Genomic DNA, 22910 nt, shown 5'->3' with positions numbered 1-22910 from the left:
AAACGACAAACTTAACATAATAGCAATTCAAAAGACGTTAAGTGGTCCAGACATTTTCCTACTGATACTATAGCCGACACTCTCTCAATAAATAATTTTCCCAACACCTTATATGAATCAATCTTTTTTTCCCACTACAGTATCTAAAGAACATGATATCCCAGGAATTCAACTTCATTCAGTGTTCTTGTACGGCAATTTCTGAGTTCTCAGCCTTGCCATGGCTTCCCATGTCATTTTTATCTGCAGTTTGGATCTCACATAAAATTGAAATGAAGATCTAACACCATGAAAATGCTGGGGGGGGGGGGGTTAAGCACTAAACCACTTATTTATTTAGACAACAGAATTGAAATCCAAAGATGACGATGTTCAGCAATATTCAAGCTGCTGCTTCAGCAGCTGAAGAGACTTTCTGGATGACAAAAATAGGATCTCCCACTTTAACCATCTTTGAGTTCCCTTCAGTGCTTTCCTTGCAAACCAAGTTCAGCCCAAAGTAGATCTGCCATACCATGTAACCAAGGTTATTGCTAGAATTATACAAGGATACGGCCGAGAGCTCTGAGTTTTCGTCTTACCCTCCCCTGCTGTTTGTCGTTCGGTCGCAGAACCTTATCTGACCTGACTTTCATTAGAGTTTCATTCGGCTCTGGGCCGGCGGTTGCGGTGTCTTGATTGATTGTAGGTACCTACTAAATGCACATTATTTAACCGTCTCCGGATGGTATGCCTATGCTTATGAACTGCAGATATCTAATAGATGATGGCATGCTACAAAAAAATCAAGGACTTGAACAAACAACGGAAGCAATCTTGTCTTTGCCAATATTCGTCAAGTTCGCAAAATAACGTTCTTGCAGGAAATGCAGAAAGGTGACCTCAAATAACATTCTTGCACTTGCACTTTACAAGTAGACATCACCAGCTTATGCCTGAGAAAAATCATTTTTCATAAGATAGGCTGAGAATGCAGAATCGATAGCTTCTTACCTTACAGCGGGTGCATAGTTTTACGCCGTCGAATGAAAATTGACCTATTTTCATTTTCGTCCATGTGTCTTCCGAAAACGGTTCGCAACCACGAACAAGAATGCCGTTGCGGGCAAGTAAACGATGCACTAGTCATAAACAATTCATATAGAGAGTACAAAAGAGGAAATCAAATTCAGGGTCAGACACATGTTTTCCACTGGAAAAATCATACTTAAATTTGAATTTGAAGTCGTAAGTGGATCCTGGAAAACATTTGCTTAGGGCAACAGTTCCTGATCGAATCACATGCTAAATAAATACCAAGAGATGTAATTCTGAGCCTGAAAAGAAAAGAAAAGGTACTTGGGTCTGAAACGATTTATCGGCACAGGCTCCTTCATAAGCTTGTTAAGTGCATCCAATGATTCCTGCAAAAGTACCTCGAAGGTCAGGTTTGAACTTTGTTAATAAACATCACTTACAAAGCTAACCTGAGATAGTAGCATGAATGGATACTCGTCTGAAAACATGATGTTATGCCCACGAGCATACCCCGGATCCACTGGCCTAGTTTCCGATGCTGCATTATCGAATAATAGTGTAACCAAATTACTACCATATTAAGTATCTTAATATGCACACTATGCTGATAAGCCACCAGTATATGCATATTCTCTGATCTTCAAGGGCAACATTTTCATCCTGGCAATGCGTACCAAGAATATTGCAATGTACTAGATCCAAACCAACCTGCATTAAAACGAACTAGCCTACTCGGTTTCCCAATGTATTCTTTGAACCATTTCGAAGCCTCGTCGCCCTCATCCAATGCAGAGCCTGACCACTCCCATACTGAAACACCATCTGCAACTCCCGAGGGTTTACTGAGCAGAACCTTGAGCGAATCCATTCCAGGTGCTTTTATTACTGCAAAATGATGGTGATTAATCAAAGGAAATCATTATAAAAACTTGTTAGAATGTTGGTAATGCTCAATCTCATATAGTATTGAAAACACTATTAAAAAATATTTTGTTACACGTGCAAGAGTGAACTAGATACCCTTCAATCAGATGTGGACCGCACTATATAAAAATTAGTTGACCCTATTTCTATATGTAATGGCATAAGAGGGAGGTATGGTAGTAGGCTACCCTCAACGTCAGGTTGAGAGCAGCTTCCGTGGAAGACCTCCGTTATAAATTGTCTTCAATGAAACTTGATCTTACGACCACAAAGTTAAGATCTTTGTGCTCTACCAACTGATCTAGACGGGCATGACTGAACCGCACTATATGAACTATCCATTTCAGATTTGGCACTAATTGTTCTCAGTTCCACAGCAGATTTTTTTTTTTTGATTTTTTTATTAAATTGATTTAAACGTGACAGCACAGTTAAATTAATATTAATTGTTTTATTCTTAATAAAATATTAATGCTATTTATTTTATCATTTTTTTCTGTTATTAAAAAAAGAGAAAATAACCTCAGTGACCAAAAATGCCTTATAATATACGATTTTAACCAACTTTTTTTGGATTTGCCAAAATGACCAACTAAATCGCAATGCGATCGATAATTCGCAACGCGATCTCCGGTATCGCAAATCAGTTTCCAGATTCGCAACGCGATTCTGACTATCGCATTGCGATTTTCCAAATTCGTGTTGCGATTTTCCTAATTCGCAATGCGAATACGTAAATCGCAACGCGAATTTGGAAAATCGCAATGCGATTACGTAAATCGCAACGCGAATAAGTAAATCGCAACGCGAATACGTAAATCGCAACGCGAATACGTAAATCGCAACGCGAATACGTAAATCGCAACGCGAATACGTAAATCGCAACGCGAATCTGTAAATCGCAACGCGAATCTGACTATCGCAACGAGATTCTGACTATCGCAATACTGAATTTCAAATTCGCAACTCGATTTCTGAATTCACAACATGTTTTAGTTTCGCAACACAAATGTTTTGGGTATATAACTACGTAGCAACAATAACTCATAACCTAAATCCCTAAATCGCAACTCATTCCATCTCCATCTATCACTCTCTCCGGCGACATCCGTTCCTATATCCAACGACATCCTTCCCCATCCGGCAACAGGTTTTAGTTTCGCAACTCGTTTGTTTAGTAAATTAATTTACAATAATGAAATCATCTAATGTTGATAATGTTTGGATAGATTTGTGTTTTGGAGGGTCATGGGAGAATGTTCATGGTGTTTTGCAATATATGCCTTTACCCATGCATCTTCAACTAAAACTGTCATTAAAGAAGTTAATTTATGAAACTCTAATGTTACGTGTTGCAAATAAATTGAATTTAGAGCCCTTAAGTGGATTTAGGCTATCTTATCAGAGAAAAGGTAAAGTTTATTTGTTAACTGACAATGAAGATGTTGAACGATTCATTGCTTACATTAGTGTTTCGCAAGATGATGTTACATTGTATGTTGTTGAACCTAGAAGTAATGAAGTTGGGTCAGTAGCGGGTAGTAATCAACTAAGTTTTTCAACCCGAGTTTATGGTGCTCAAAATTTAATGGTTCCACCATAATTTCATCACCGAACAAATTTTGTTTCACTACATTTCCAATACCAAACACAATCTCAAAACCCATAACCTTTCCCTAATCCAAATATCAATCAACTTTCAGCACCAAATTCTGATTTTCGTATTAACCAGTTAGACAGTGATAAGCCAACAGAAAAAATTATGAGTACTAGTCGGTATTCGAAATTTGATCTTGGTCAATACCCGAACTTTGATATTGGTCAATACTCGGATTTTGATAATGTTTCAGAAGAAGAAACAGACCCTGCGTGTAATGATTTTGATATTGGTAAATACCCGAATTTTGATGATGAAACAGTCGTTGCCGAGGAAGATGTTGTTGATGATAATGAGGAGGAAGTTACGACTGTGAATGAACATGTTGAACATCCATTCTGTAATTTATATAACACTGAAGAAGAAAAAGAAGAAGGAGAAATCCCCAAAGCAAAGTCCCCGAAGAAAATGCCACGGGAGTATAACTGGAATATGCCAGAATTACTTCAGATACCGGAAGAAGAGTTGGTAAAGATAGCAGTTGATTGTTACACAAAAATTATTCGTATCAAGAAAGATGATTGTTTTGATACAAAGGAAGACTTGAAGATAGCTTTGTATACGAAATGTGTTGAAGATGACTATCAACTAAAAGTTAACAAATCAAGCAAAGATCGTTTCGAAACAAGGTGTATGATTGACAAAAACTGTACGTGGCGTATGATTGCAAAGAGGATAAAAGATTGCAAAATGTTTCAAGTTAGGACTTTTATTGATAAACATACATGTTCAAGAACCCAAGTTTTTCCTCACCATAGACATGCAAACAAAAAGGTGTTGGGTGGTTTTCTGGCTGAGTTAACATTTTTGAATGGCAGGATATATCGGGGACATGAAATTATGACTGACATGAATGCTCGGTTCAAGATTAGTATCTCATATTCTCAAGCTTGGAGAGCCAAATGTTATGCCTTGGAATTGTTGAGGGGGTCGCCAGAAGCATCGTTTACCCAACTGTCGGCTTATTGTCACAATTTAAAGCTGAAAAATCCTGGGTCGGTAACTCATATCAAAACAGATAGAGATGGATGCTTTGAGTTGTTGTTTATCGCCATTGGTGCTGCAGTTAGTAAATCAATATAATTTTGTTGACTCATTTTTGTTAGTTACATGCATTTCACATTTAAATGATTATATTTCTTGTGTATATGATTTTGTAGATTCGTTCGTTTATTACTTGCATGCGCCCAGTTATTATAGTTGACGGAGCACATTTAAAAGGTCGATACCTTGGAGCAAACTTATTAGCAGTAGCCATGGATGCTAACAATGGGATACTGCCAATAGCTTACGGGGTTGGCAAATCTGAAACATTTGATTCATGGACATAGTTTATGGGGCATCTTAGGGATTGCATAGGTCTTATTAGCAATCTGACAATCATATCCGATAGGGCAAACTCAATTGACAACGCTGTTAGAAGGTGTTTCCCAGATGCTTTTCATGGACTTTGTGATGTTCATTTGTATAGAAATCTAAAATCAAGGTCTGCTGGTATAAAAAATCATAAATGGACATACTGGAAGGCTGTAAAAGCTTATCGGGAAGTGGATTTTAATAAGCATATAAACTGTTTAAGACGTGTTTTGCCTCAGTGTGCTCAAACACTAGAAGATGTCGGGTTTGAAATATGGTCAATAGTACATCAACTTGGAGCAAGATATGGTTTCATGACGTCTAATAGTGCAGAATCAATCAATTCTCTAAGTCGTAATTCCTGAAAATTACCCATTATTATGTTAATGGAGTTTTTTCGAGCCTCTATTCAACAGTGGTACTACAAGAAAAGAAACCATGTAGGTATTATTTCTTTAAATTCGTAACTTATCATATATTTTACTAAGTATTATTTATTTAAATTTACAGGAACATTGGAACATCGTGTTACACAATGGACTGAAAAAAAGATAACGAAACGTGTTGTGAAGTCAACGTCATGGAGAGTTGAACCATGTTCAAACACTTTGTTTGAAGTACTGGATAATAACTTAAATGGGCTTGTCGATCTAAATGCAAAGACGTGTAGTTGTATGAAATGGCAAATATCTGGTTATCAGTGTGGCCATGTTATAAAAGTTGCTCTTCATCTAAACCAAGATGATTCAAGTGCATACGCTATGGATTGCTACACTACAGAAGTATATCGACAGACTTATGTCGAGATTGTCTACCCTATTCCACATCCTTCTGAGTGGGACATACCAGATGACTTACAAACAGTTTTGCCACCAGCCATGGACAGAAGGCTACCTGGCCGACCAAAAAATCACGATTGTATACCGTCTAAGGGTGAAGAGAAGAAAAGATCGACATGTAGTCGGTGCAAAGAAAGTGGTCATACAAGGTTGACATGTGGATCACTAGTGCCATCACAATCATCTTTTCCTCTACCAAAATATGGATCCTCATCAAAATCCCAATCACAACCGGCTTCACCTTTTGGGACTGTTAACTTAGGTGATTTTTAAATGTAAACGTTGTATTATGTGTATATTATGTGTGAACTTTTAACATTTTCAGTTACGCATGTATTAGTAACTTGAGTTTGAACATTGCTATGATATGTAACATTCATTTGACTATCGTAACGCGGAAATCGCAACGCGAATATGACTATTACAACACGGAAATGACTATCGCAACGCGGAATTGACTATCGTAACGCGGAAATGACTATCGCAACGAGAGAATCGCAATGCGAAATGAAAATCGCAACGAGTGAATCGCAATGCGAAAATGAAAATTGCAAATTTTCATTTTCGCATTGCGATTCTCTCGTTGCGATTTTCATTTCGCATTGCGATTCTCTCGTTGCGATAGTCATTTCCGCGTTGCGATAGTCTGTTTTGCATTCAACATAATGCAGATTGAAATCAACAAATCAACTATTACATTTCAATCAATTAAACAAGCACAAATAATAATTATGTACACATCAATTAAATAAATCAACATTTACAAATCATCTTTTACAAATCAATTAAACAATCAAAAAATAATAAGAAGAATTATTTCCTCATCAATTATTATTAAATCAACTTTTGCACCCATACATCCATTTCACGCAGCTCACTTCAGGATTAACCTGCAGAAACCAAACATTGAATCAACAACACTTTCTACACATCTAAAACCTACAAACAGCAAATTATTGAATTCTAGCTACTTAACCAAACATTTTCAAACCAAAAAGAGTATATATGTTTAACAACACTTGCATTTGACTTACAAATTGTTTATGGACACTTTCATAATGCGGATACAGGTAGGCAGCGTCTCGCATATATCGCTCTAGCCATAAAATACTGAAACCACAAGCCTACTGCACCTCTATCTCTATCGGTGGGAGGTAGAAACTGTGTGCTTCCTGTCGTCAAACGCTCCAAGCACATGCATACGAGAGGACCACAATCCCCTATGGCTTCCTTCGTTTGTTGTGGCGCGGTCTCGTCTCTGATAACTGTAACATTGAACTTCTTTGGCTTCTTGTTTCCAGAATTAGTCAAATAATTAATTGCATCCAATAATTTAGCCAAATGAGAGATCCATCCCTTAATAATATCTCTCAAATCAGACAATGATATGTAACTTATCATGCTGTCATATACTATTGTCTTTAGGGATGGGAGCTGAAGCTCGACGAGAAGCCAATGAGTACGTTCTAAAACAGGGATAAACACATGCATCGAAATGTAATAATTCAAATTGCGCACTTATTTATGAACACCTTTAAAATATTTAAACAAATATACTAACCTTATCGACCTCCCACCATGCAGGATAAAGTTTAGCTTGTCCATTAGCCAACACATATGATTTCTGTCGTTGATTCTTCAAGTGAACTACGTGTAAAGACGTCGGCATAATTGTATATCGCGTTTTTTTATATTTTTCTTCAATTTCCTTACAATTAGAAGACGTGTCACCCATGCATCAATATGCTGTTTAAAAAAGACATATATTAGTGAATTACATAAATTTTAAAAAAAATTAATCAAACTGAAATATAAGAAGAAATATAAGACTTACCCCCATCGAAATAGTCGTTGTCTTCAACCCCTAATAATACACCCCACCAAGACCGTTCAATCAACAAATGCATATCATCGTTGAGTTTGTATATGTCAGCGTAACACCCTTGGCTTCGCTCATGTAGATAAAAATCAACTGCGGTCTTAGCCCAAAGGGTATTATCCAGAATTATTTTCGGTAGTTGTTTCCTCTCCACTTCATCTGCCGGAATGGTACTGGCCGGTAACTTATACGAAAGCCAACAGTCATCCATCATGTCCGGCACGTAAGGGGGATTCTCAATAATTCGATATATTACGCCGTGTGAATCGGGCTCTAGAATGTTAGGAGTGACCTCTTCAACGATGACAGTGGCCTCTTGAACGGTGGGAAGAGTCTCTTGAGGGATGATAGGGGCCTCTTGAACGATGACAGGTGAGTCAGGCTTTTTCTTACGGATTCTTCGCACTATTGGGGTGAACGGAGACGTAATGGCACGTGCATGCCGTCTGATGCGTGAACTCCGTCTTGCAAGAAAAACCCGATGTAGAGCATCCACCTTAGTGGGCCGCTAAAAATAAATTAATACATAAATCAGTAAATAAACAGACATGATATTAAACAGTGAAAACAAAGACAAATATATTTCAAACTTGCACGATATTCACCCAAGTCATTATTATATCATTGTGTTGAACTATGTTTCGATATAACAATTTAAGGCAAAATGGTTTTTGGACTTGAATTGAATTTACAAAATGGTTTTTGGACTTGAATTGAATTTACAAAATGTTTTTGGACTTAATTGAATTTATTCAAAATTTACAAAAATAATTCAAAGTTCTTTTAATTTAAAATTAAGCACAAAAATATTTTTATGAATAGTAATTTACTATTTGAACAGTAAATCACTGTTTGAACAGTAACCCGAGGCTCAAAAATTCCAGTTTGTAAAAGGGGAACCGATTCCCCCAAGGGGGTACCGATTCCCTCACTGTTCATCAGCCCAACTGTCATAATATTTGAATATTATGAAGGGGTATCGATTCCCTATGAAGGGGTACCGATTCCCCCCATTCTGGGCAGCCTTTTTGAGTAGAAAAATCATTCCCAAACGGCTCCAAAACATCCCCAACGGCTAGATATGACTTCAAACTCATTCCAAGCTATAAATACAAGCTAAGGACACTTGAAGAAGCAAGAGAACAACTATCCAAGCAATCAAACACAAGAGAAGAGTTTTTCAATCTTATTTCATTTTTGTCTTGTAAATATTTTGTTCTTGTGAGCTCAATCTTGTAAACACCTACCTTAGAGAGGTTTTCTTGTTTACATTTATTATCCTTTTGTAAAGGGGAAAGGTTCTAGCTTAGCCCGTGTAAAAGCTAGGGAAAGGTTCTAGTTTAGCCCGGAAAAACTAGGGAGTTTGTAAGGTTACTCTTTATCCTCAAAAGAAATAACAAATTAGTGAATTTGTTGGAAAATCCTTAGTGAGGAGCTAAGGTAGTGGACGTAGACTTTGATTGAGAAAGTCGAACCACTATAAATCACTGTGCAATTCTCTATCTTTCAATCTCCTTACTTCCTAAACACAAAACCGTTCCGACCCCTCTTTGTAAATCGTTCCGGTTGTCGTTTCGAGCTTCCGAAAATCCTAACAATTGGCATCAGAGCCTAACTCGTTAAGAAGGTTTAACCACCTTGAGACGATCCTAGAAGAAGCTCTACCAATTCCCGACACAACCGAGAAGATGGCCTCCACCTCCGGCTCGTTCCACATGGAAGACTCCCTACCAACGTACAAGCCTCCATACTTCAATGGAGACAACTATCATCATTGGAAGAAATTAATGAAGGTATTCATCTAATCCAATGATCTTGATGTATGGGAGATAATCGAGAATGGCTACTCTTCTCCAAAGAAGAAGGAGAAGAAGCGGAGTGACAAAGAACGGAAGAAAGCTCAACTTAATGCCAAGGCCATGCACATGTTGTTTTGTGCATTTGGTCCTGAAATCTATGAAGGAGTTTCTTCATGTTCAAGTGCCAAGGAGCTTTGGAATAAGCTCAAGAAAATCCATGGAAACAAGAAAGAAGAACCAACAAAGGTGGTGTCTCTAATGGTTTATGAAGAGCCCGAGGTATCTTCTAACTCAAATGAATTTAATTCATATACATTTGATGAGTTACAAGATGCTTTTAATAGGTTATATTCGGAGTTTGAGACCATGAACTCCAAATATAAGAAAATGATTTCAAAATTTAAAATTGAAAACGATTTTCTTTTGAAAACAAAAATAGATTTTGAAAGCCAAAATGAAATGTTGAAAAGGATTTAGAGCTTTCAAAAATAAAAATTGATAGTTTTGAAAAACAAAATTTTGATTTAAAAGTTAAGCTTGAATGCTTAACAAAAGAAAAAGAAATCATTTTAAATAATTCATTTAGTTCAATAATGACAATATGCTCACATTGTCATTATCATGGTCATTTGGAACATACTTGACCTTTGAAGAAAGGAAAACGTTTTAAAATTAGGCAAGTATGGGTTCCGAAAGGAACAAGGGGCATTGAAACTAACGTTCAAGGATCCAAAGCAATTTGGATACCAAAATCTACTTAAATGTCTCTTGTAGGTGTGTGGGAGCAATGGTGATGAGAGTGATGATATTCAAGATGCTCTAGCCACACATGAAAAAGGAATGGGTAACCTCTAAGCTTAATGCTTTTAATTTAGGTTATTTGGTTGCTCATTTGATTTTAAGCATGCATGAGTTTTGGTTTTAAATGATTATGCATCATTGTTTTAATCTCATGTATGTTGAAAAGATGATTATGATGAACATTTATTTTTGAGAATTTTTAGTTCATCATAATGAATTTTGGTCAAAATTGGTTTTAAATGCTAATGATATCTCTTTAACAATTGATATCAAATTTCAAAATACTTTGATTTTATAAATTTTAATTTTTGGCCTAAATTTGAATGTTTATGCATGTGGTCTAAATGAAAATGATATCTCTCTAGCAATTGATATCAAATTTTTAAAATTGCATAACATTTTTGGAAAACTTTATGCAAATGCACTTAATTTTAGCAATTGGTATTAATATCAAATTTCAACAATTGGTATTGCATAAAGTATTTTAGACTTGGATATATTGAATTTCATGTGCTACAAACATGTTTGTTATTCTTTTTAGAAATTCAATATTTTGTTTAAGTGTCAAGATCTTAAAAGCTTAATTTTGTTTGGAATACATTTATTGAGGGGGAGCTTTGATTTTTCAAATGATTTTTAAATGTAAAATTTACTACTTACTCTCCAAAGTTATTTTAAACTTCAAAGATCGAATTATTTTTGATATAACAAAAAAGGGGGAAGTTTAGTTTGAAAAATTCAATTTCTTAATAAAAAAAAATTCAATTTCTTAATGAAAAAGGGGGAGCTTAACATTTTCATATATTTTCCAACAACTAGTATCTTTTTCATTAAACATTTTATTAAGGGGGAGTTTTTGCCAAAAACAATTTTTCAAATGTTTTGTTATATCAAAAAGGGGGAGATTGTTGAACTATGTTTCGATATAACAATTTAAGGCAAAATGGTTTTTGGACTTGAATTGAATTTACAAAATGGTTTTTGGACTTGAATTGAATTTACAAAATGTTTTTGGACTTAATTGAATTTATTCAAAATTTACAAAAATAATTCAAAGTTCTTTTAATTTAAAATTGAGCACAAAAATGTTTTTATGAATAGTAATTTACTATTTGAACAGTAAATCACTGTTTGAACAGTAACCCGAGGCTCAAAAATTCCAGTTTGTAAAAGGGGAACCGATTCCCCCAAGGGGGTACCGATTCCCTCACTGTTCATCAGCCTAACGGTCATAATATTTGAATATTATGAAGGGGTACCGATTCCCTATGAAGGGGTACCGATTCCCCCCATTCTGGGCAGCCTTTTTGAGTAGAAAAATCATTCCCAAACGGCTCCAAAACATCCCCAACGGCTAGATACGACTTCAAACTCATTCCAAGCTATAAATACAAGCTAAGGACACTTGAAGAAGCAAGAGAACAACTATCCAAGCAATCAAACACAAGAGAAGAGTTTTTCAATCTTATTTCATCTTTCTCTTGTAAATATTTTGTTCTTGTGAGCTCAATCTTGTAAACACCTACCTTAGAGAGGTTTTCTTGTTTACATTTATTATCTTTTTTGTAAAGGGGAAAGGTTCTAGCTTAGCCCGTGTAAAAGCTAGGGAAAGGTTCTAGTTTAGCCCGGAAAAATTAGGGAGTTTGTAAGGTTACTCTTTATCCTCAAAAGAAATAACAAATTAGTGAATTTGTTGGAAAATCCTTAGTGAGGAGCTAAGGTAGTGGACGTAGACTTTGATTGAGAAAGTCGAACCACTATAAATCACTGTGCAATTCTCTATCTTTCAATCTCCTTACTCCCTAAACACAAAACCGTTCCGACCCCTCTTTGCAAATCGTTCCGGTTATCGTTTCGAGCTTCCGAAAATCCTAACACATTGTTCACAAAATGCATCAGATAACATTCCAGAAGTAAGCACTTATATAAACATTTAAAAGGATAACATATAGGTTTAATGCAGGTTCAATGACAACATAAAGAGTAGTAGTTTATTCTTGAAACTTAAATTTTTAACACTGTGAAGTTAGTATTTGTCTTTTGGTTGAAGTAATGCAATTCATTCAAGTTTCAATTTGCAGAAGAAGAATAGAATCTGAAACTTAAAATCGCAACGCGAAAATGACTATCGCAACGCGAAAATGACTATCGTTTTGCAAAAATGACTATCGTTTTGCAAAAATGACTATCGCAATGCGAATTTGACTATCACAACGAGAGAATCCAAAAGTGATTTTTATTTCGCGTTGCGATTCTTTCGTTGCGATAGTCATTTTCGCATTGCGATAGTCATTTTCGCATTGCGATAGTCATTTTCGCATTGCGATAGTCATTTTCGCATTGCGATAGTCATTTTCGCGTTGCGATTTTGTTGTTGCGATTTTCATTTCGCATTGCGATTCTCTCGTTGCGATAGTAATTTTCGCGTTGCGATAGTCATTTTCGCATTGCGATAGTAAACTATTCTTCTTCTGCAAATTGAAACTTGAATGGATTGCATTACTTCAACCAAAAGATAACCAAAAAAAATACTAACTTCACAGGGTTAAAGAATAAACAGTTAAATAGTATTGGCAGCAACCGAATGAATTTACTAAGCAATCTAAGTGAAATTACGAGTAAATTTATCATCAAGTTAAATATGAAAAATATTAAACTTATCTCGTTGCGTAGAGTATGAACCTCGTTCTGCAACGATGCTACAATCTCACGTAGAGCTGCTACCTCACCACGTAAAGTAGACACATCAACACGCCATGCACCATTGTCATTGCGTAAAGTACCGACCTCCTCACGCAAGGCATTGACCTCATTACGTAACTCCCCTAACTCATCCCGTGGAGGTGGAGAACAGGGAGATAAACGTCGTGGCATCTTTGTCGGTCGCCTATCATGAGGTGATGGTGGAGAAGAAGCTCGATGATGTGACAGAATAGGTGATGACTCTCGTTGTGGAGGTGTATATTCGGGTCGATCAGGTGATGGCTCTGGGTGAGGTGATGGCTCTCGAAGTGGTGGGTACTCATCATCCGTGCCATCAAAAAAAAACTTACTAGCTTGCCACCAATCAGTGGCAAGATCAGCTTTCATGGGTTTCAGCCTCTGTAATGGAGTGTTGGCCTCCTAACAATATAAAAGCTCAAACAAAGTTAAACGTGTACTAGTAATAACTTGTTTATAAACATATGGTAGTATTTGTGTTAACTTACATTATTTATTGTAGTATACGGTAGTAAATCTTCCCATTGCTGTAAGGACCGTTTCCTCTTCCAGGAAATAGCCCTAGGAATATCATTAGAAGTTTTTAATGCATATGTCTGCATGGCGGAAAATGCCTCAAATATCCAAATCTACAAACAATATAATAACAAACATTAGTAAGTGTTAAAGAATTAATTATAATTATGGAAACATTATATAAAAATTATTACCTTAAAGGCCCAAATAAAGCCTGACAAAGTGTATTTAGAACTATCGCCACGCAAACTTTTTCGATCATCAAAGGAAGACGACAACTTATTCCATGTAGCTCTCCATAGATACGAACCCCACGGAAACATGTTCCATGCATTTAGGTCCTCTACCAATTTAATTAGATCATTAGGAATAGGTTGTCGGGCCTCTCTGCCTAAAAAGCCGGCTTGCAAAAGTATTAGAAGGCATACTCGGACAACATCGACGTCATCCATCCGAGTAAAACCATCTTTCTTATTCAATAATCTCGTCAAGTCTTCCACGTGTAAATTCGACAGCTCAGGAAAAACCCGGGAAAACCATGATAGGCGGGTAATATGTCTAGTGTACCGATTTACATCATCGTGTCCGAAGCGTAGACCGGTGATTAAGCAAAACTCCTCCCGCCCAAAACACGTATACGCCGATGGAAATTCAAACCATATCTCTTCATCACGACGTTGTATAGTCTCTGGTAGATCGCTAGTCATGGTTTGAAGAAACAGATGGGTCAACATAGCATCTCCACCTGGATGTTGTACTTTCAGCCATGGCCCGAAGCAAGTATCCTCAAATATTTTTCTTTGTGCAGATGAAAGCTTCGACGCAATTGTTTTGGCCAGGCTTACTTTATTTCTTAAGGTCAATTGAGCCGAATAAAAGTTCTGCAAAAACAATAAACATACCAAGTTAGATATACCAAAAACTACACTAACTACACTGTGAAGATATAACAAGAACAATAAACATAAAGAGTAGTAGTTTATTCTTCAAACTTAAATTTGCAACACTGTGAATTTAGTATTTGTCTTTGTTTTTTGGTTGAAGTAATGCAATTCATTCAAGTTTCAATTTGCATAAGAAGAATAGTTTCTGAAACTTAAAATCGCAACACGAAAATGAAAATCGCAACACGAAAATGACTATCGCAACGCGAAATGAAAATCGCAACGACAGAATCGCATTGCGATAGTCATTCTCGGTTTCAAATACTAAAATTGAAAGAAACTTGAATGGATTGCATTACTTCAACCAAAAGACAAAACAAAGACAAATACTAACTTCACAGGGTTAAAGACTAAACAGTTTAGCAGTATTGGCAGCAATCGAATGAATATAATAAGCAATCTAAGTGAAATGGTTAATCTATTATTGAAAACACCAGTAAACTTATCATCAATTTCAATATGAAAAACCTAATAATAATACAAAAATTTCAAAATAAAAATAATTAAAAAAACTAACCATCGGTGGTTGATTTAGTTGATTTTCCATTTCTGACCGTGAATGATTTCGCCGGAGATGGAGACTGATATCGTCGGAGATGGGGACTGATTTCGTCAGAGATGGGGACAGATGTCGTCTTAGAGAGTGAGAGATGGAGATGAGACTGAGTTGTGATTTAGGGTTTTAGGTTATGAGTTGCGATTACGGGATATACTGTGGACGGTTTAGTGTTCCGATATATTAATATATTCGTGTTTGGAATTTGAAAAAAAAGGTACGCGTTGGATACGAATGGCGCTATGTAAATCGCATTGCGATAGTCAGATTCGCATTGCGATTTACGTATTCGCATTGCGATTTACGTATTCGCATTGCGATTTTCCAAATTCGCATTGCGATTTACGTATTCGCAATAAATTCGCATTGCGATTTACGTATTCGCATTGCGAATTAGGAAAATCGCAATGCGAATTTGGAAAATCGCAATGCGATAGTCAGAATCGCGTTGCGAATCTGGAAACTGATTTGCGATACCGGAGATCACGTTGCGAATTATCGATCGCATTGCGATTTAGTTGGTCATTTTGGCAAATCCAAAAAAAGTTGGTTAAAATCGTATATTATAAGACATTTTTTGTCACTGATGTTATTTTCTCTTTAAAAAATTAAAAATTAACTCATAAAAGCCTTTTAATAAGGATGAAGACATGTAGTAGATACCAATAACACATTGATCTAAGGGTTCGTTTGGTTCACGGAATGTAAGATTACCAGTAGGAATAAAGATTATCAGGAAATAGGATTATTGGAAATGTTGTATTTTGTGTTTGGTTGGTTTAGCAGGAATGTAAGATAACCATGTTTGGTTAAAGGAATAAAATATTATTGGAATGTATATTTGATCAAATTGTCCTTGGTATATATTTGTTTTTTTAACAAGTTGAAAAATATTTATATATTTTCTTTAAAAAATTTAAATTCATAAAAATTATATAATTTTTTTTACAAAATTGAAAATATAAAAATGTTTAATGAAAGGGTAAAATTTTATTTTAACCCCTGAACTTCATATAAAATTTTAATTATAGACTTTTTTTTTTGTAAATCAAAAATAGTTTAAGGATAAATTTGTAATTTAACCTTCGTAGAATTTTTATTATTCAATGACAGAATAAAGATATTTTTGAAAGAAAAAAAATTAAGGGCATTTTAGTTCAAAACGTCGGTAATCCAACAATACCTAAGAAAAGAGAGGTAATGACATTTCCGGTAATATATCCAAAAAATCCACTATTGGTATTGTAAGATTACCGGAAATAACATTCCTGGCCAACCAAACGGGGAAATGTGGATTTCATTCCCATGAGAATCTCACATTCTCCCAAACAAACACACCCTAAGGGGATGAAGTACTATATCCTTTAACCAAAATCAAATGTACGAGTCCCGACGTTTTCTTATGAAGCTAATTGGGTTGAGAGGACCGCTCTCGTTTTTGCAATATCCAATCTGAATTGGTTGATCAATAGATTAGATATCGATAATTATAAAAAAATGATGAGACTTTTTTTATCACATTCGATTTGCTTGATAAGTTCCCTATCTAAAACACTTTTCAATCAAAATATTCAATAAAGTTTAGTCAACAACCAATTGGTCTAGTAAGATAAAATACTAGATTCTTTAACAATATCATGAGTTTGAATATTGACATTTACGAGTAGAGCAAATTGGGATAAAAGTTCGCACCCATAATAGGTCTCTGCAAAATTCAATATAAAATAATCGATCAATAAATCGAATATCGATAGTTAAACCAAAAATAAAATCTAAATCGATTTAAGTTGATCTTTGGGCCTCAAAAGTCATTAAGACTGCATTGAAACAAATTAAAGTAGACCGAGTTTTTGAGTAGTGAATCAGTGTTGAAATTGCTTTAATATATTTGAAGGCCCAAATTGATTAATTGACCCAAACTCACCCCCTTATGAAAAGATTTAGAGTCTTAGGGTTAGGGTTCCTCAAAGTTCATCTCCCTTATTTTTTTTATTTCCCTTTGCCCGCAACCAGCCGCGCAAACCTATCCAGAGACTTCATCAACAATGGCGGAACAGGTCTACACTGAGATCCACTCTTGTTCTCTCTGTCACAGTATTTTCTTTTCTGTACTTATCATTTATTTGTTTGCAGACCGAGAAGGCGTTTTTGAAGCAACCCAAAGTGTTTCTAAGGTAATCTCACTGTTCAATTCCATTGAAATATTTGATCTTTCTTTCCTTTTCCGATTTGGTTTTTTTTAATCGAGTTGATATTGTTTTTCAGCTCTAAGAAATCTGGGAAAGGGAAGAGACCAGGAAAGGGAGGGAACCGCTTCTGGAAGAGCATTGGTTTGGGCTTCAAGACCCCTCGTGAAGCTATTGAAGGTTTCTTTTCCTTTCTGTTTCATATTATATGTATTTTCGAATAACTCAAATTATTTTGTCTCATTCTGTCGAATGCTCATCTCTAGTTATATATGAGTTCTGATTGTTACTTGTATTAGTAGCTTAAGTTGAATTAAGATTTCTTTAAGCTATCTGGAATGGCATTATCGTGCTAGCTAATAATTTGCTTTGTTTCTATATTGCATTGCCTTTTAAATTTTCAGAAAATGGATCCCTTGTAAATCAGGTATACACAAAAAAAGTGTTTTAGTACTTAATTGACTCGATTAACATTAAGAATCCAATGTTATGGAGGATTCAGTTGTTAGCCAGATTAAGATTTGTTGTATCCTTTAGCAAATTTCTGTATCTTATTTTCCTTTTTGTAGGAACTTACATCGATAAGAAATGCCCATTCACCGGTACCGTTTCAATCAGGGGACGTATCTTGGCTGGTACTTGCCATAGTGCCAAGATGGTGAGGACTATCATTGTTCGACGGAACTACCTTCATTTTATCAAGAAATACCAAAGGTATGATCCAGCTTAATTTGAATGTACTTTTCTTAAGCAAACGGTAGTTTTTCCTAAAATTTTCCTTCCATTTTTAGGTATGAGAAGCGCCATTCGAACATCCCTGCTCATATTTCTCCCTGCTTCCGCGTGAAGGAAGGGGACCATGTCATTATCGGACAATGCAGGTAAAACTTCTAAATTATAACATCTGCTATACTTCTGTGTGGTTACGTTATGTCTAGTCCTGCTATGTTTGTAGTTTGTTCGTGTCTTATGTTATTTTTGGTAATTCAGGCCATTGTCGAAGACTGTGAGGTTCAATGTTTTGAAAGTGATTCCTGCTGGATCTTCGGGCGGTGGGAAGAAAGCTTTCACTGGCATGTAAGCATGAGTGCTTGGGGTTTATAGAAAACCTATGAGGAAGACATTAAAAAGTGGATGAAGTGCCTCTAGATTTGAAGAGTATTTGACTGTTAGATGCCCTATTGTTTTTCGTTGTTTTTGCATTTACATGGTATGTGTTCGGATTTTGTCAAATTATGACATGGAATTTTGAAGATATCCCTTATTTATTATATGGTATTTATTTTCACATTAATCATCTTTGGAAAATTATATTTATATTAATTATGTGTGTATAAAATTTATAAGTTTAACATCATCCCATTCAAGTCCATCGAGATTTGTCTTGAATTGCCGTTTGAAGAACTAGTGAGATTCTTGCGAGAGAAGTCAAGGAGCTAAGGAACATGTGATACCATTGGGCAAGATCTTATAGAGGAACCATAATGTCAAGTAATCCACTTAGAAACCAGAGTCAATAATGAAGTTTTAATATTCACATATGTTTTATTCAAGAAAATTTCGTGGAGAGGAGAGAGTTGTCTGTCCTAATTTAGAATCAATGTTTGTATGTTTAATTGGGATTATAATTATTTGTGTCGTAGGATTAAATGGGATAATGAGCCAGGATTGGGTGTAATATAGGTTTGGATTTGATTTGATTTGAAGGATTTAGTTTTTATCGAGGACATGACCTCTGATAGGAAATTATGGAGACTTAAGATCAGGGTGGTAGAGTAGTGCGGGTCACATCTATAGTGTGTGTCATCTCTGTCTTCTTTTAATGCATTTATAGTAATTTCCATAACTTGTATTTTTTATACGTTTCTGTCACTTGAATTTATGAAGGCTTAGAACTAGGATAGCGGAGTAGTGTTACCTTAGTTTAGGTTTTATCCCATTGGACTTTATTCATTCTATTAGCTTGGTAACGTTGACTACTGTGTATCATTTTTTTCATGTTTTCTCTTTTTAAGTTTTAGTCGGGTCTTACGGTTCTGTCAATATACAGAGATTTTTTACGCAGAGATTTATTTGCAGGGAGTACTTCCCAGTACAAACGCGCTTATGAAGACTACATATGAAAACTATTCAACTATGCATTTCTTTATTTATTTATACATGTATTGTATTTTATCTTTATTTTAATTTTTGACTGTCTGAGGTCTTCCACGGAAGTTGATTTCAACCATACGTTGGGGTAACCTACTACTATACCTCCCCTTTTCCTATTACATATGAAAATAGGATTTTGTTGTTGTGGTTAGTAACATGGTAGAGTTTCAATCGTCTAAGCTCTGAAAGTGTAGGATTGTCATTATCTGTATGTGAGGTCCAGAAAAGCTGACATTCTTTATGTTTGAGGTGACGTCAACGATATTAGTTAAGAGGCCCAATGTCAATACATAACCAAATTGCCTTGAGTATTAAATTGATTAATTACGTAAAGTTATGAAATATTTTGAGAGCTAAAGATTAATGTGATAAGAAGAATAAAAGCTGTTAAAGAATATTAAAATAATTTGTAGAGGCAGAAATTATTAGAACATCTTTTATAAGTGTAAAATTATGAAAAATATATTTATGAGGTTAAATAAATAAAATAAAATGAAGTATTGAATATACAAAAGGATAAATAGTTTCAGTTTTCATAGTTGGTCTTGCGGATACTCTTAGGGAAATAGATTATTCATAAATTCAACGTATGATTATATTTTGAACGATGAATTTTTTAACGGATGTAACGAACCAAGGACTTTAAATAATAACGTCGTAAACATTATACACAAAGTATAATTAAAGTCACTTATATTTTAATTAAGCCTAAAAGATATAATGAGCAAAATTCATTCCTAACCCTAGAAAACATGCAGTTTTCCTGGAAAGCTGTCCAGCTCCTTTTAAATTTATCTTAATCCTCGAAAACATTTTACTTATTTTTTTAAATCGTCTCTCTTTAGTCATTTCTCTCTGGTTAAACTCTCGAGATAACGTTTTCGAACAAATTATTTCACGAGATAATGCTCTCCCAAGATTAATTGCTCAAGTAGGGTGAAATCCACAGTGTTGGCCGTAGGTCGCCATGACTTCCGGGCGACCTACTACGTGGCCAGCCATGCACGTCCCCAAGCATAGGTCACCATGCACTTCGGGCGACCTTGTAGGTCGCCATACACTCCCTCCTGCTCCTCGCGTGATTCCTCTTGCCCTCGGATGCCCTCGCATAGCTCGCTCGGATGGCCTCGGATACCCAGCGTGTTGGAACGTGCATTGCACATGAAATCTCTCTCATAACTCACCGGAAAGACATGGCGACCTAGTAGGTCGCCCGGATGACATGACGACCTACGGCCAACACTGTAGATTTCACCCTATTTGAGCAATTAATCTTGGGAGAGCATTATATCGTGAAATAATTTGTTCGATAACGTTATCTAGAGAGTTTAACCTTTCTCCCTACCCTTAGTTGTGTATCGGAGGCTTACTCCTAGCCGGAGAATAGTCCAGATCAGCAATCTCCATAACATCGGCATACTGCTTCCCACCATTTTCTTCGATGAGTAACTTCACTTTCGATGTAGGGTTAGCCTTGTTATTTTCTCCATTGTCTTCCCTCTGTGTACATTGACATCATAATTACATGTTAAGTGAAGATTTTAACCCTAAACCCTATGGAAATACTTTGATTTTAACTGCTGGTAAATTATTAACCAACCTTGGTAGAAGTAGTAGTAGCAGCAGTTGCAGTAAATAGTGTCCTGCTCTTTCCTGACAAACATGAATGCCAAGAAAATCTGTTGGATTTGGTGCATCAAGACACCTTCTTACACATAATTGATACATTTCAAAAGAGAAATAATAATGGTTAACAAAATTGTTTGTCAGATTACATGGCCTAGGGTTCAACAAAATGGTCATGGAAGAAAGATAATGATGGATTTTAGTGGTGCCTTGGGCTGTGCCTCCTAGGTCCACGGTAATCTTCATGAATGCTTGGTATCCAGTGGTGTGATTTGTTCTTCTTGGTACCTGTACAGTGCCCTTTTCTGCAGATGATGAAATCTCGCTTAACTCCATAACTGTTCTTCTTCATCATAGCACCAACATGCAACTTAGGGTTCTCTGTTGATTTGAAGCTTCTCTCCAAGCGGATCCCTTCAAAACGAAACAACGCAAAGAAGTCATAATCTAATGATTTAACTCAGTTGTTATAACGAAAAAATTATAGTCATATTTACCGTTAACACTGGAAAGGAAAATGAAATACACCAGAAGAGAGACTGCTAAGCAGGAAGGCCTCATTTGCAGGGAAATTATCAGTAAAAAGAATTTGTTGTTTCTCTTCCTTTATTGGTGTACAATCTTTAGTATATATACTACTACTTGGCTGTTAGGACCTATCAAGTCTCCTACTTTTTTAAGATTTTACTTCCACTTTCTTTGCCTTTTTCCCCTTTCCCTCTCCTTGTAAAGTTTTCCCGAAGAAAAATGACTAATCATTTGAGCACCCCAATACCCCATTGTACTACTAGAGATTGTGTGTGATCTTGTTGGACACTAGGATTGCAAACGAGACTAGACATATCAGCTTGATCAATCCTTAATTCAAATGGAGATTTGAATTCTTAACAAGTCAAAGTGAATTACTGATTACTTGACTCGAAAGATATTTATATGTTATTTTTTTTATAAACTAATCTAGTAAGGTTTTTATTTATTTAAGGTTTAGGATAAAGCTTGAGTTTTAATTCAAGTTTAAGTTTTTACGAATTTGAGTCGAACTTTAATTTTTTATTCCAATTTTAACTCGAGTTTAATAATTTTAAGCTCATAAATTTTTGAATTAAGTCAAACTCAATTTTAAACTTTTGAAATTGAGTTCAAATAAAAAAATACTCAAACTCAATTCAATTCATTTAGAGGCTATTAGACACTATGTGTTCATAGGCGGACATTGTTTGTGTTTTTGTATAATGGGTTGTTCTCCACTATGTTCACTGTTTAAGTGTCAAAACAAAACCCAAGAAAGACGAAAACTTTTGGTAACCTTAAAGAAAGAACAACAAGAACGTTTTTGCCTTCTGCATCTCCTTAACAGCACTACTCTTTAGGACATAGCTTGAGGGTTTTCTGAAAGGCTGCCCCTTTGCTAATGGCCACATAAAATTCTTAAATATTATAATGATTTCTAAAGATTAGACAACTGATACGTAGGTACAGTATAGTACAATGATCTTTATGTTCATGATGTAACTTGTTTAGGGTAGTCAACAGCTTTTTTGTCAACTTTTGAGCTGAAGCTATAACAATAGGGATTCCATTTTGGATGACTTATCAGATCAAATAAATAAATATGGGGTGCCTTGCAGCATAGTGGCCTTAGTTAATGTAGCTGTGTTACAGATAAGACTCCTTGATAGTGAAATTTTTTCTCTAAATTAATTTGGATTTACAAAAAGACACATAATCAATATTTATCTAATGTTCAATATTTAAAATAAAAACTAAATCTTTTTACTAGCATGTCATATCATTAAACCAACGATATTCAACGTCCAAATGATCAAAACTTAATAAAATGATAACGTAAGTGACTAAAACATAAGTTTTTTTGAATTTAGTAAGTAAAAGTGTACAATTATAAAAGATAAGTGACCATTCTAGTAGTTTACCCAA

At 35.5% G+C, this 22910-nt stretch overlaps 2 protein-coding genes across 2 annotated transcripts; one reads left to right on the top strand and one right to left on the bottom strand.

The window, feature by feature from the left end:
* Positions 1-367: 367 nt before the first annotated feature.
* On the bottom strand, positions 368-1918 carry LOC120150418 (mitochondrial amidoxime reducing component 2-like; the record flags this gene model as incomplete). The annotated part of the gene is made up of 6 exons (XM_039163106.1): positions 368-505; positions 582-692; positions 994-1096; positions 1339-1403; positions 1467-1555; positions 1726-1918. Coding segments are annotated over 6 exons (684 nt in total), but the record flags the coding sequence as incomplete, so codon positions are not given.
* Positions 1919-16953: 15035 nt separating this feature from the next.
* Positions 16954-18450, top strand: LOC120150368 (40S ribosomal protein S11). Its single transcript, XM_039163058.1, has 6 exons — positions 16954-17066; positions 17143-17183; positions 17275-17375; positions 17765-17909; positions 17987-18076; positions 18186-18450. Exons 1-6 carry the CDS (start codon positions 17055-17057, stop codon positions 18274-18276), a joined length of 480 nt encoding a protein of 159 aa, XP_039018989.1. The 5' UTR covers positions 16954-17054; the 3' UTR covers positions 18277-18450.
* The last annotated feature ends 4460 nt before the right edge of the window (positions 18451-22910 follow it).

Source organism: Hibiscus syriacus, unplaced genomic scaffold (assembly GCF_006381635.1).
Source record: "Hibiscus syriacus cultivar Baekdansim isolate YM2019G1 unplaced genomic scaffold, ASM638163v2 tig00111022_pilon, whole genome shotgun sequence".
NCBI lineage: Eukaryota > Viridiplantae > Streptophyta > Magnoliopsida > Malvales > Malvaceae > Hibiscus > Hibiscus syriacus.
The sequence above is the reverse complement of the archived record's forward strand: the minus strand, read 5'-3'. Positions and strand labels throughout refer to the sequence as shown.